This window comes from Hyla sarda, chromosome 3 (assembly GCF_029499605.1).
Source record: "Hyla sarda isolate aHylSar1 chromosome 3, aHylSar1.hap1, whole genome shotgun sequence".
Lineage (NCBI taxonomy): Eukaryota > Metazoa > Chordata > Amphibia > Anura > Hylidae > Hyla > Hyla sarda.
In genome coordinates this window covers 102,102,633-102,116,843 of record NC_079191.1, presented here as the reverse complement: position 1 = coordinate 102,116,843, position 14,211 = coordinate 102,102,633, and the positions used below count along the sequence as shown (strand labels likewise).

Below are 14,211 nucleotides of genomic sequence, written 5' to 3'. Positions count from 1 at the left end.
GCACACCCACCAAACGCACATTATTCCGCCGAGGAATAATTTTCCATATCATCGGATGTGGCGGCGAGTGCAGTCAGATGAGTAATCACACGGTGCATGTCTCTCAAGCGGAGGGACCTGATCCTCCAGATCCCCCACTCATTCCTCCACCGTACTAACCCGCTCAGAGACATTTTGCATATCATGGCGCATAAGGTTAATTTCCTCCCACAGGCCACCCAGTAGCATTTTATCAGTGTTGCCCTTGGAGATGGCCAAAAAAAGTCTTTCAGATTTGGTTCAGCAGGAGCAGGTACTGAGGAAGAGGCATCTGTGGCTATAAGCTCCAAACCAGCAATGAGGGGGTTAACACTGGGAGTAAGCTGTGCATCAATAGCAGGAAGAGTCCCAGCATAAGAAAATGCACTGAGGCACCCAGCAGGGGTATCAGATAGGTCAGCAGTGGTAGAGGAGTCCCCTTTACATGCAGGCAGTACTCCAGTACAGCAGGGGTTAACAAGAGACTGACCCGAATAATGTACAGATCCAGGCATTTCCGGAGACCGCACCGCGGCCGCAGCTGTGACCGGGACCTCGGCAGGCCAGTCAGCTCTTCCCTTCTCCACTGTGTCCCAGGCATCCACCGGAGCACCAACCTCCACTGCAGTGATGCGCGCAAAACGCTGCAGGCGCTCAGTCACTCCGGCAATAGCTTGGCAAGATGGCGCCGACTCCCCCTGCAGCTCAGCCTCACAGTCCTCCTGCGCGCCCTGCGTTTTGCAATTCTTCTTCCGCCCGGCAATGATGACTGCTACCGACTCCCGCCACTGTCCCCAACAGGTATGGGGTTTGAATAGATAAAAGCAATCCAGATATACAGGATAATAGGAGGATATTCGGCAGAGCTCTGGCTTCACACGTCCGCTCACATGCTGTGCCAAGCCACGCCACCGTGACAAGCACTATTCATGGTATTCAGGATACTGGGCAGACTAGATGGGCCGACTGGTTCTTATTTGACGACACGTTCTATGTTTTTACCCTGTTACCTCGGTATTTGGACCAGTGGGTTCCTGGACTTGTGTGCGTCCTTTATTGGAGAATTTAGCCAGTTTAACTAAGTGCTTGTATATCCTAGAAACATGTTAGCATGTTCTAGAATTCATTTGTGTTTTAGTCACTTTTCTATTGGTCTCAATAAAGGGGTGTGGCTTAAAATAGAATATCCTGCACCAAAGGAAGCAGGGGTTTAAAAGGTGTCTGCCTCCCACCAATCTGATTTATAGACCAAATAATTTTTGCCTGGAAAACCCCTTTAACCAGTCTAGTGTAAGTTTTCTCTGTCCGGGTATTAATTTTAGTACATCTGCCCCAATGTATGTTTTCCTTCTGTAAACACAGCAGAATTTTTTTCCAAATAGTTGTGTATTTGATGAAAAAACTTGATGCTGTCTTTTATTTTAAAGTTGTATAGGTATAAATAGTTTTTTTCTTTCTGGTAGGAGTAAGGCCATATCACTCGATGCTTGGCATGTGTCTATGGGTGATAACAAGATTACTAAGGTGAACAAGAGTGCATTATATTTCTGTGGTTTCCCGACTCTGAAGCATATTCCGCACACGGTAAGTTCTGCTCACATTAACTCTTTAATATAATGGTTCATGGTGGACAACCTCTTAAAGATGATGCTTTGATCTTATCACAATGTACAAATATATGAATGGACCAAATATAGCCCAACCCGTGTACAGCTCAATAAATAATGTAACAAGTGAGAAGAGGGGTTAGGAAAACCAACTATAACAACCTATATGTGTAAACCATGCACAGCCGATAACCCCAAGATATAATATATTTAAACTAATGTGCAAATAAAAGTAGTTATGAAATCAGTCTAATTTTATTATTTCATACAATGTTATAAAAATGTAATCCACTTAAGGCCACAATAAAAGGCGTAAAAAAAATGCACAAAAAGATATAGTATAAAAACTGCCAGGTGTGGGATAATTGTACTATAAATACATAAAGTGTTGCTGCATGTGACTCAAGGGAAGGGGGGACAAAGACCACATAGAGGGGTGAACACACAGTGGGGAGAAAAGGTAACTATGCATTCACATAAATACATAATGCTTTCCTCTGGATCAACACAGTAGAGCTTTAGGTTGAACTTTTTTAACCTTACAAACTGTCACTATGTCTGTGTTGACTGATTCCAGTAGCCGCCAGTACAGTTCTGAATATAGATCTCGATGAGAATAAATTATAAGATGTAACTAGTGATTTGTTCTAGATCGGTATTTGTGTAGTTCGCTGTGGCTTGTTATGACGCTTTATAATTTTTCATTTTTTTATTATAGTTTTCTTTGAAGAAAGCAGGAGTCCAGGTTTTCCAACAGAGCAGCAGAGGAGAGAACATGATTTTAGAGATTATTATAGATGAGGACTCTGAAGATTCTGTAAGTTACTTCATTGGATGTTTAGTGTGTACATACCGATTAGGGATCGACCGATCGATATGGTTTTTTTTTTTTTTTTTTTTTGGGCCGTTACCGATAATCTGTCACCTTTCAGGCCGATAGCCGATAATTTATACCGATATTCCGGTATAAGTTATCGGCTATTTAAACACCCCCCCGGCGGGGCAGAAGCCGTTGCAGATCAATTAATTAAAGCGGGCGCTGAACTGCAGCGGCTTTTGACGGGCCAGAGACCGCTGCCGCCACAAACTTCTCTCCCCCTGCCTGTCCTGGGGTCCTGAGTCTAACCACCACAGTTGCCCCATCGCTTAAACTCCCCCCCCCCCCCCCCCCCCCCCCCCCAATTCCTCTGCCCACATACCGCCGACGTCTCATCGCCTCCCCCCCCCATCCCTGGTGTTATAATTACCTGTTCCTGGGGTCCGCGATACTTCTGGCTCCGTCGGCGTCCTGCGCTGTGATAGCACAGGAGCCAGAAGTATCGCGGACCCCGGGAACACATAATTATAACAACGGGGATGGGGGGAGGTGATGGGGCGGCGGCGGTAAGTGGGCAGAGGATGGGGGGCGGCGGCGGTATGTGGGCAGAGGATGGGGGGGGGGGGAGGCAATGGGGTATCGGCAGCAGTATGTGGCCAGAGGATGGGGAGGCAACGGGGCAGCAGCGGTGATGGTCATCTCTGGCCGCGGGGCATTCTCGGCAAGGTAATTGCCGATACCGATAATGTCCAAAATCGTGATTATCAGCCGATAATATCGGCTAAACCGATAATTGGTCGATCCCTAATACCGATTATGTTATATTATCGTAACATCTTCTGTTTGTTTCTTAATTAGTTTTTCTGTTCTTAGGAGGTGGAGGCTGTGGCTTCTGCTGTACTTGGGAAGTCTGTGTTTGTGAACTGGCCTCACCTTGAAGAAGCTCGAGTCATAGCCGTGTCTGATGGAGAAGTAAAGTATGAACATTAGACCTAGTGACTTTTCTACAAGATCGCTAATTTACATGGGTTAAAATTAGATTAAAAGTTCCTTATTTTGTGTATGTTTTCTATTTCTTATTTTAGGATGTACTTGGAAGAACCTCAAGGATCCCAGAAGTTGTACACTGGTTCTGAAGTCCCCCCGACAAAAATAGTTCATGTTAGTAACAAAGAGCGAAACATCTGGGTGAAGGAAGTGCAAGGCATACATGAATAGTAAGTTTATATTGAAGAGCTCAGATTTCTCGATTTCCTTTATTATGTAAAATTCCTACTATATAAGCATATTTTCCTTTTCCATTAAAAGTTTCCATAAAAGAAAAGGAGTAATCATCAATGACACATCGGTGGTCATAAATGCGCAGCTACTTACTGGTCGTCGGTACCAACTATCAGCAAATGGAGACGTTGTCCTAGAGAAGCAGTGGTCTAAACAGGTTCTCCCCTTTGTATACCAAACTGTTGTGAAGGTGAGCACTGCAGTGTAAGGCTTTTGGGCACTGAGGCAGATAAATATTGCAAATGCGCAAGAATTCTGATCCGATGCAGTTAAACCAGCGTTTCCCAACCAGGGTGCCTCCAGGTGTTGCAAAACTAGAACTCCCAGCATGCCTGGACAGCCAAAGGCTGTCCAGGCATCCTGGGAGTTGTAGTTTTGCAACATCTGGAGGCACCCTGGTTGGCAAACACTGAGTAAAACACTATCTAAGTTAAGTCTACGAATTATAGAGTTTTAGTATATTTCTCCCATGTTATTTGCTTTGTGGATGGATTAATTCCCTTCTTTCTTTTTAGGATATTACAGCTTTTGAATCTGGCTCCTCTCATTTCAAAACACTTGGCGAGCTCTTTTCTACGGGAAGTACAGTCTTCATGCTTGGCGTGCCATATTATGGTTGCATGGGAGAGGTATGGTCCTTTATATTAGTCTGCTTGAACTTTTGTGCTGGAAATATATTTTTGCTTTGTTCTAACCTTCCTCATCTTCTTCTTCTTCCCAACCTTCAGGTGCAAGATTCTTCTGATGTTCTCAGTGAGAACAGAATTCGTGTTCTATTTAGCATTACCTGTGAACCAGAGCTTGAGGCCTTAATACAAAACCAGCATGTAAGTTGGTGCAGCCCCCCCCCCCCCCTAATATATACCGCTGACTCAGGACTCTTCACAGACCCTGATAACTCAGCATATAGGTTGTTCCTCCACCCCCCCCCCCCCCCAGGAGCCATTTTGTTTCTATGTTCTGGTTTTTAAAGCCAAAGTGCAGAATTGATGTAAAAGAGGAGACCTCTGTCTTTTAAGCCTGTTCTCCATTTATGATCTTTTCCTGGCTTTTGCTTAAAAAACATCATAACAAGCCTGAAAGTAGAAACGTGTTCTAAGCCTTACAATAGACCTTTCCATAGTTCCATAGCAGCAGACTGGGATTTGTTCACCCCTGGTCTGTCTGATGTATAAAAAGTCTACATACCTACCTGTTAAAAAAATGTTTTGTTAAAACCACCTATTAAGCCATTTCTTTGTGTGGTATTATTTTAAGGGAAAAGTTGGTGGGTTGGACGGGGACATGTTATAATATTTAGGATTACAGCTCTTACCCAAACTCCTCAATGGCAGGTTTGCCTAGTTATGCAATGGTGCATGCCTAATTGTGCAATCCCCAATTTTTTCTTGGTTTAATATTTACATGCAGGTAGCTGTTTTTCTCTAGAAAAATATTTTCAGTATTAAAGGGGTACTCCACTCCTAGACATCTTATCCCCTATCCAAAGAATCTGAAGCTGGTACCCCCGCGATCTCTGTGCAGCACACTGCGTTCATTTAGAACTTTGGGATTGGGTGGCGGGGGTCGTGACATCACGGCCACACCCCTCGTGATGTCACATTACGCCCCTTCAATGCAAGTCTATGGGAGGGGGCGTGGCAGCATGCCCCTCCCAGAGACTTGGATTGAGGGGGCGTGGCCGTGACGCCACGACCCCCCCCCCCTGCCGCCTGCTCCAAGCGTTTGGAATGCTGGGGCAGTGGAGTACCCCTTTTAAGTCTTTTCCTTGAGATTTATTTTTATTTTCTAATAAGTTAGGGTACATTTGCACTGTGTTTTTGTGGGAGCCATTGAGTGGCACATGCGACTTGTACATTGGGAACTACACCAATGATCAGTGCTACTTAGCCATAGATATTTGGATAGAGATGTGTGATTTTCACAGGATGAGTTAGTATTAATGAGATTCTAATTCTTCTTGTAGAAATATTCAGTAAAGTATAATCCTGGCTATGTCTTGGCTAGTCGCCTGGGAATCAATGGATACCTTGTTTCAAGGTTCACAGGAAGTATTTTTATTGGCCGGGGATCCAAAAAGAAGTAAGTATAAGTGTACTGAGAATATTTCCCTTTTGTTAATTGAATGTTTTTTATTTCTTTATTGGCTTATGTTCAGCAGGTATTTGATTCTCCTTGTCACTGCACCTGCAGCCATTTTATCCCTGCCTATTACTTCACTTAGGTTACATGATCTGTCATTGAATTGCATGAAATAGCTTTAGTGCATATGACAACTTGCTTTGTTTGGTAGCATATGGCAGTATTCATGTCTACCTGGTCTGTGTATATGACAAGTGTTCATGTGCATTGTTGGCTGCAGTTGTAAAAATGACAATAAACTATTTTACATACAGCATATGTCAGTGAATGCACTATTCTGGCTTATATAGAGCTGTCACTTAACCTGTTCTATATAGTGCAATTAATGAATGTATTCACATTGGTAGGTAGGATGCTGTGAACAAATCACATGCATTGTGCTTTGGTTATTGACTGCATGTTTTCTTACAGGTGATGCACATTGTCAAAAAAACAAAAACGCTGTTAATAACACATGGATATTGCCATGCAGTGTTTGATCACATAGCACACACTACCTGCCCATTGAATGGCCCCTAATGTTACACTTACATTTAAATTGAACCTGTTGTCAACAAATATTTTTTTATATAATGTAGATAATACCATTATATGTATATTTGTAATATACATTGGTTAAAAAATATGTATTTTTGTCCCTGCAGCTACTGACTGTGTGTCTCTATGAGGAGTCCAAATACAGGAAGTGAGGGTGGACAAGCAGGGCTCTGTGCAGTCAGGACAAGCGGGTCTCTGTACACTGAGGACAAGCAGGGCTCTGTGCACTGGGGACAAGCGGGGCTCTGTGCCCTGGGGACAAGCGGGGCTCTGTGCCCTGGGGACAAGCGGGGCTCTGTGCCCTGGGGACAAGCGGGGCTCTGTGCCCTGGGGACAAGCGGGGCTCTGTGCCCTGGGGACAAGCGGGGCTCTGTGCCCTGGGGACAAGCGGGGCTCTGTGCCCTGGGGACAAGCGGGGCTCTGTGCCCTGGGGACAAGCGGGGCTCTGTGCCCTGGGGACAAGCGGGGCTCTGTGCCCTGGGGACAAGCGGGGCTCTGTGCCCTGGGGACAAGCGGGGCTCTGTGCCCTGGGGACAAGCGGGGCTCTGTGCCCTGGGGACAAGCGGGGCTCTGTGCCCTGGGGACAAGCGGGGCTCTGTGCCCTGGGGACAAGCGGGGCTCTGTGCCCTGGGGACAAGCGGGGCTCTGTGCCCTGGGGACAAGCGGGGCTCTGTGCCCTGGGGACAAGCGGGGCTCTGTGCCCTGGGGACAAGCGGGGCTCTGTGCCCTGGGGACAAGCGGGGCTCTGTGCCCTGGGGACAAGCGGGGCTCTGTGACATGCTATGGACTCACACATGAAGATGATTGACAAGCCAGGAGCCTGCACAGAGCCCTGCTTGTCATCACTGCACAGAACCCTGCTCACTGCACAGAGCTGCAGGTACAGCATTTTTTTTACCCAAAAATATACACTTTTTTTTAACCAATGTATATTACAAATATACATATAATGTTATTATCTACATAATATAAAAAGTTTTTGTTGATGACAGGTACACTTTAAAGGACTATTACCATCTGGATATTTATGGCAGAAGTGTCTGACAGATAAGGGGTCCACCTTTTGGAACTCCCCATTAGCTCAAGATCTAAGGCAGTGTTTCCCAACCAGGGTGCCTCCAGCTGTTGCAAAATTACAACTCCCAGCATGCCCGGACAGCCTTTGGCTGTCTGGGCATGCTGGCAGTTGTAGTTTTGCAACAGCTGGAGGCACCCTGGTTGGGAAACACTGATCTAAGGACTCAAGCCCCCTTATGGCTGCTTGCAACTGCCAGATATGGTCAGGAAGCCAAAAACGCTGTTCTTAAGCAATTAGCCTTACTCCCATTGCTGTTAAGAAATACAAACTCCTAAGGGTAAAAGTGTAGCTAGCGGTGCTACCTAGTTTACATAACTCCCATTATCCTCTATGGGATTTGTTTAAAGGCAGACAACACTTAGTGGAACTCTTCTGTCTTTGTTGCTTCATAAATAACCCCCTCCCCCCAACTTCATCTTCATGTCTCCTCTTTAGAAGTCAACACAATTTTAAACAAACACCCACAAAGGATCCAGAGTTCCCAATATCTGCCACCATAGTGGTCATAGTGATTACTGTAAGTGTGGTAAAAGGAAATGTATGAATTGTAACCTCATGTGCTCTTTCTTTTAGTCCACATGGAGAGCAGAAGGCAAATGTGGGATTGAATTTAAAGTTCAATAAGAAAAATGAAGAGGTCCCTGGTTATACGAAGAGAGTTGGCACTGAATGGACTTATTCTTCAGCTGTTGAGCAGCTGTTGGATGAATATATTGAGAGGTAATAAGGGCCATGTTATTTATAACTGATCTCTATAGCTATATTTAAGCTTACATTGTTTTTTCTTGATGTTAATTTCTAATTATTAGTTCTTTAGTCTCTATCCTATAACTTTTTTGTTATAGAGTATGTTCACTCTTGTGTATTTACTGTGGATTTTGCTATTCATTGAATACAACTCCTAAGCAAATCTGCAATAGAAGTCAGTGGGTGGCAAAAAAATGCTGCTGCAGATTTTAAAGCACAACTGTCACAAATTTGTACCCCTATAAACTAATCTCAGAATGACAAAGTAAAAAAAAAAATCAGGCATAACTTTTTACTGCTTTTCTAGCAGCTTTCATCAGGCTAAAATAATGCTTTATCGTTATATTATGGTCAGCAACAGGCGGATATGTGTGGCTTTGCCCCATGGCTGCCATGCCTATCCCCTGTATGTCAGCATAGGCCGCCTTATTATCATTACCTGCGGGCGGCGAGTTTTCAACTTTAGAAGAGAAAACAGTGCTCGTTCTGTCTTCTTACAGTGCCAGTGTAGTGCCATATCTTGTTTTGCCATGGAATGTGTTACATGGCCCATCAGTTTCAGTGCTGGATTAAGACAGCTCCATTGGCACTCACACCCACCCCCTACCATTGGTTCCCTGGTGGGCGCACTGTCTCCATAGTGGGGAGAGTCTCACATGTCAGCAGCAGCGCGATCCCCATAGTGGGGATTGTATAAGATGCCAGCCGCTGCACTCAGCTTATAGCACCCAGGGGCGCATAGTCCCCATAGCGGGGATAGTGGCGCACGGTACCCAAAGCAGGGAATTAATGTAATGTCAGCCGCAGTACTGAAATCCCCCGCGGGCGCACTGTCCCCGTGACGGGGAATGAGTTAAATATCAGCCGCAGTGCTGAGATAGAGACGGGTGCACAGTCCACATAGCGGGGATCAATGTAATATCAGACGCAGTGCTAAGATCCCCCCACAGGCGAACGGTCTCCATAGCAGGGAATCCATTACATTGCAGCTGCAGCGCTTTGGCTATCACAGCCAGGAGACATCCTCTTGCTGTGGTAGCGGAACACACCCTGAAAGGAACGGTGTTTGAGACAGCATATTTGTGGTCACGTGACACGTGTACACCCCAGCCCCCCAAGGAACCAATGGTATGGACCGGTGTGCGCTTCTCAGCCAATGAACCTGTCTTAGTCCAGCACTGGAAAGTGCTGAGTCATGTAATACATTCCATGGCTAAACACAAAATATGGCACTACACCGGCGATGTGCTGTGGACGGGAGCAAGAGCTTGCTCCCGATGACCCCAGTGCAGGGTGAAATGCTGCCTCTAGCATTACGCCATTCACGGGGGCCATTAGGAGCAAGTGCTCGCTCGCTCTCTCTGCGAGTGCTTGCTTTGTAAACTCGCCACCTGCAGTGCATCGCATACACTGTAAGAAGATCCGACAACGGGCACTGGTTTTTCTTCTAAATTTGAAAACTTTCCATCCACACTTAAAGGGATTCTCCGTTGCTTAGACATCTTATCCCCTATCCAAAGGATAGGGGATAAGATGCCTGATCGCGGGAGTCCCGCCGGGACCCCCGGGATCTTGCACTCGGCACCCCGTTTGTAATCAGTCCCCGGAGGTCTGATTACTGGCGACCAGTCTGATAGCCGTGGCTATGCTCCATGGCCGCTACATCTATCCCCTGTATATTAGCACTGGGACCGTTGTGATTGACACACAGGTCCAAGCACTTAGTCCCCTTATTATCCTTAAAGGGGTACGCTGGTGCTTAGACATCTTATCCCCTATCCAAAGGATAGGGGATAAGATGCCTGATCGCGGGAGTCCCGCAGCTGGGGACCCCCGGGATCTTGTACGCGGCACTCCGTTTGTAATCAGTCCCCGGAGCGTGTTCGCTCCGGGTCTGATTACTGGCCACCAGATGGCCGGCGGCGTGTGACATCACGCCTCCGCCCCCGTGTAACCTCACGCTCCGCCCCTCAATGCAAGGCTACGGGAGGGGGCGTGACAGCTATCACGCCCCCTCCCGTAGGCTTGCATTGAGGGGTGGAGCATGACATCACACGGGGGCGGAGGCGTGACGTCACATGCCGCCGGCCGTGTGGTCGGCAGTAATCAGACCCGGAGCGAACACGCTCCGGGGACTGATTACAAACGGGGTGCCGCGTACAAGATCTCGGGGGTCCCCAGCTGCGGGACTCCCGCGATCAGGCATCTTATCCCCTATCCTTTGGATAGGGGATAAGATTTCTAAGCACCAGAGTACCCCTTTAAGGATAATAAGGGGACTAAGTGCTTGGACCTGTGTGTCAATCACAACGGTCCCAGTGCTAATATACAGGGGATAGGTGTGGTGGCCATGGAGCATAGCCACGGCTATCAGACTGTTGCTGACTGTAATATAAAGCATTTTGTAGCCAGATCAAAGCAGCAAAAGGTATGCTTGAATTGTGATTAACATCTTTGTCATCCTGGGATTAGTTTATTGGGGTGAAAATTCGTGACAGTTGCGCATTAAGTGCTGAAAAGCCACAGCAGATCATGTATGTGTGAATGTTCCCATTAGGGCCTATTCACATGTGCAGTATTTTGCATATTTCATGTGCAGGATTTAAAGCTCAAGATTTTATGCTTTTTTAATTTAGTTTACACTGAACTCTACAGCATAAAATATACAGCGTCAAATCCTGCACATCAAATATGCGTAGGATACTGTACATGTGATACCACCCCTAGGGTCAGTTCACACACACTTATTTTTGCTGCAGACTTTGCTTCCCCTTGACTGTCATTAGGTAGTAAAATCTGTAGCAAAAATGTGTGACCTGACCCTTAGGCTGTGTTCAGAAACAAAATCATATTTATTGACCAATAGTGGTGATGAATCCCCGTACAAAGGAGAAGGGAACTTTCTGAACACTGTTCTTTACGCTGCCCGGTTATCATTGCCGTTTGCATCATTCATAACAATAACTACACAATGTAAATGAAGGAAAAGGAGCCATAATCCACAAAACTGTTATTAATCATGATCTATTGCTCCCCTTTAAATTGTGTTTGCAGCATTATCAGTAAATGTAAATGCTGCTTGTAGAGACTTTTGTATTTACTAAAGGCATTACTATCGAACACACTGCAGTACAACTGTACACATCACTGACCATTCATCTGTGGTTGGAAAGTTATTCCGTCAACCTTTTTGGCTCCCCATAGGTCAGTAGCAGGGAGATAGATTAAAAAAAAAAAAAGTGATCCCTCAACTTACAATGGCCTCAACATACAATAGTTTCAACATACAATGGTGTTTTCCGGACCATTGTAACTTGAAACCAGACTCAACATACAATTACAGACAGTTCAGATCTGTGAAACGTGTCACAACTGGAGGAACTGACCAATCAGAATTAGGCATTTTACTAGTCAATCACCCGTATTACTGAAGTGTATGCACTGACTGGTGTCTGGTATCGCCCCCTACAGTACAGGGAGGTATTACATGTTCTGTACTACTCTTTACCAGTATTACTGAAGTGTATACACTGACTGGTGTCTGGTAGCGCCCTCTACAGTAGAGGGAGGAACTACAAGTTCTGTACTACTCCTTACCTGTGCCAGGGTTAGCTGCTCCTTTGGACTAAGAGTGGCTCAATTTGAGACACTGTGTTTACGGTATAGGACCCTGAAGAAGCTTCTGTACTCGACATAAACCATTGTTTCCCAACCAGGGTGCCTCTAGCTGTTGCAAAACTACAACTCCCAGCATGCCCGGACAGCCGCTGGCTGTCCCGGCATGCTGGGAGTTGTAGTTTTGCAACAGCTGGAGGCACCCTGGTTGGGAAACACTGACAGTGATTTACAGCTCCCAGCAGATCTTTCTTACTTTTATATGGAAGGATTTGCTTTATCTCTATTAGTTATCTACTTATTTTTCTTTAATCTTCACTTTTTCCTATTTTTGGATGACCATTTGGGGCTTCAGGACCAATTACCAGGTATCCATAGAGTTCTGGTCTCAACATACAATGGTTTCAACATACAATGGTCGTCCTGGAACCGATTAATGTTGTAACTTGAGGGACCACTGTATATGTATTCACTCACTTAGTTTTAACTCCTAGTCTTAGCTCATTACTGCTGAAAATTGTCAATTTTTAGTTTTTACTTTTATGATTCTGCATGATGATTATCATGATTTTTATTTTATTTTATTTTTTTTTATCCAGCATTTACACATTTTGCATAGATGACATAACTGGATAGTTGAGAATGGCCACATGAGACATACAGTAAGTCTGACTTATATAGACCTTAATCTTCTGTGATACAGGTATCCTGAGCTTTTTACCTACATTTCCAAGAACAGCCAAGATGACGTGTTTTATGAAGATGACATCTGGCCGGGGGAAGATGAGAACGGGTAAAACCATCATAGCCTTGTATAGCTGCTGCCGCGCTGGCTTTTCCTTTGCTGTTGTCATGTACAGTACCTTCTTTTTGTGTGCAGTGCAGAGAAAGTTCAAGAGATTGCCTCCTGGCTAAAAGCTCACCCTGTTAGCCTGTTGTCTCGCTCATCATGTGATCTGCAGATTTTGGATTCTGCCATTGTGGAAAAAATTGAAGAGGAGGTTGCGAGGTGCAAGGTTAGCATAAAAAAATAAAGTATTACATCGCACAAATCCCTCAGTTTACAATGCTTGTTAGCATTGTATTCCCTCTTTACAGTGTATTTTACAAATTATCGAGTTTTTGTTGTACTTTTATAGAATCATTCAGTGTCTAAGTAATTATATATGTTTACTACAGACCAAGAAGAGCAATAAGAAAGTGCGCGTGACTGTGAAACCACACTTGTTGTTTCGGGTATGTTTTGCTAAAAGGATTTACTATTTTTACATTTTATCCCCAGCTATAGACCTTTTATACCTGTTGCAAAACTACAACTCCCAGCCTGCCCAAACAGCCTTTTGCTATCCAAGCATGCTGGAAGTTTTAGTTTTGCACCAACTAGAGGCACACTGTGGTTAGGAAACGCTGCCTTACACAGGGTTTACCAGCCAGGGTACCTTACACCAGAGTTTTCTAACCAGTGTGCCTCCAGCTGTTGCGAAACTAAAACTCCCAGCATGCCCGGACAGCCTTGGGCTTTCTGGGCATGCTGCGAGTTGTAGTTTTACAGCAGCTGAAGGCACACTGGTTGGGAAATACTGCCTTACACACTAACCTGGTGCAGAAATAGTTTGATCAGTAGGTTTTGTATGTTGTTTGGAACTAGTTTTTTGCATGCCAAAGGCAAAACGTAGCGTAATTCATTGATGGGGTAAACATAATGGTTTGCTTAAAGGGGTACTCTGCCCATAGGCATCTTATGTCCTATTCACCGGCCTTCTGCCCAGTAGTCCGCATGCACTAAGTGATCTCTGCTCCATGCCTTATTATGGGCGACCACAGCCCGAAACGGTGTAAGACAATGCCCCCCCCCAGACACCTATCTCTATGGTAGATACAGAGATACGAAAACACTGCATCTCTGTTTCTCCCATAGACATGAATTGAGGGGACAAGATGTCTAGGACCGGAATACCCTTTTAATTTTTCTTCTTAGAAACTGTGCATGGGAGAGGACTAGTATTGCAGATGGGGGGGGGGAATTCTTTTTTTAAAGTTTCTAATGTGGTTATCACCAGTTTTCCTAGTTTCCTGAATGGTAAATCTGTCTTTATGTAGTGATCCATTCCCCATTCAGGAATCTGTAGTTGAATGATCTATAGTGTATCCTATGTGAGTGTATTTCTTATTTGTGTGTCAGCCTCTCGAGCAGCAGTTTGGCGTTGTTCCAGACAGAGATGCAGAGTTCCGGCTCTTTGACCGGGTTGTCAACGTGCGGGAATGCTTTTCTGTCCCTTTGGGGCTCCGAGGCACAGTTATTGGGATTAAAGGAGGTAAGAAAAAATCTTTTTCAATCCAAAGGCTTATGCTGCCGCTTTAGAACTGAG

The 14,211-nt window shown here is 45.2% G+C and overlaps 1 protein-coding gene across 3 annotated transcripts in view; it reads left to right on the top strand.

Moving 5' to 3' along the window:
- XRN1 (5'-3' exoribonuclease 1) overlaps positions 1-14,211 on the top strand; it is a 100,433-nt gene that overhangs the window by 62,155 nt on the left and 24,067 nt on the right. For all 3 annotated transcript variants that reach the window (XM_056564798.1, XM_056564797.1, XM_056564799.1), the window contains 13 exons: positions 1,482-1,602; positions 2,344-2,442; positions 3,316-3,419; positions 3,528-3,659; positions 3,751-3,913; positions 4,239-4,352; positions 4,452-4,550; positions 5,690-5,805; positions 8,054-8,200; positions 12,546-12,635; positions 12,723-12,858; positions 13,022-13,078; positions 14,025-14,157. In XM_056564798.1, coding sequence (XP_056420773.1) covers positions 1,482-1,602; positions 2,344-2,442; positions 3,316-3,419; positions 3,528-3,659; positions 3,751-3,913; positions 4,239-4,352; positions 4,452-4,550; positions 5,690-5,805; positions 8,054-8,200; positions 12,546-12,635; positions 12,723-12,858; positions 13,022-13,078; positions 14,025-14,157 — 1,511 coding nt within the window. The remainder of the gene's footprint in view (positions 1-1,481; positions 1,603-2,343; positions 2,443-3,315; positions 3,420-3,527; positions 3,660-3,750; positions 3,914-4,238; positions 4,353-4,451; positions 4,551-5,689; positions 5,806-8,053; positions 8,201-12,545; positions 12,636-12,722; positions 12,859-13,021; positions 13,079-14,024; positions 14,158-14,211) is intronic.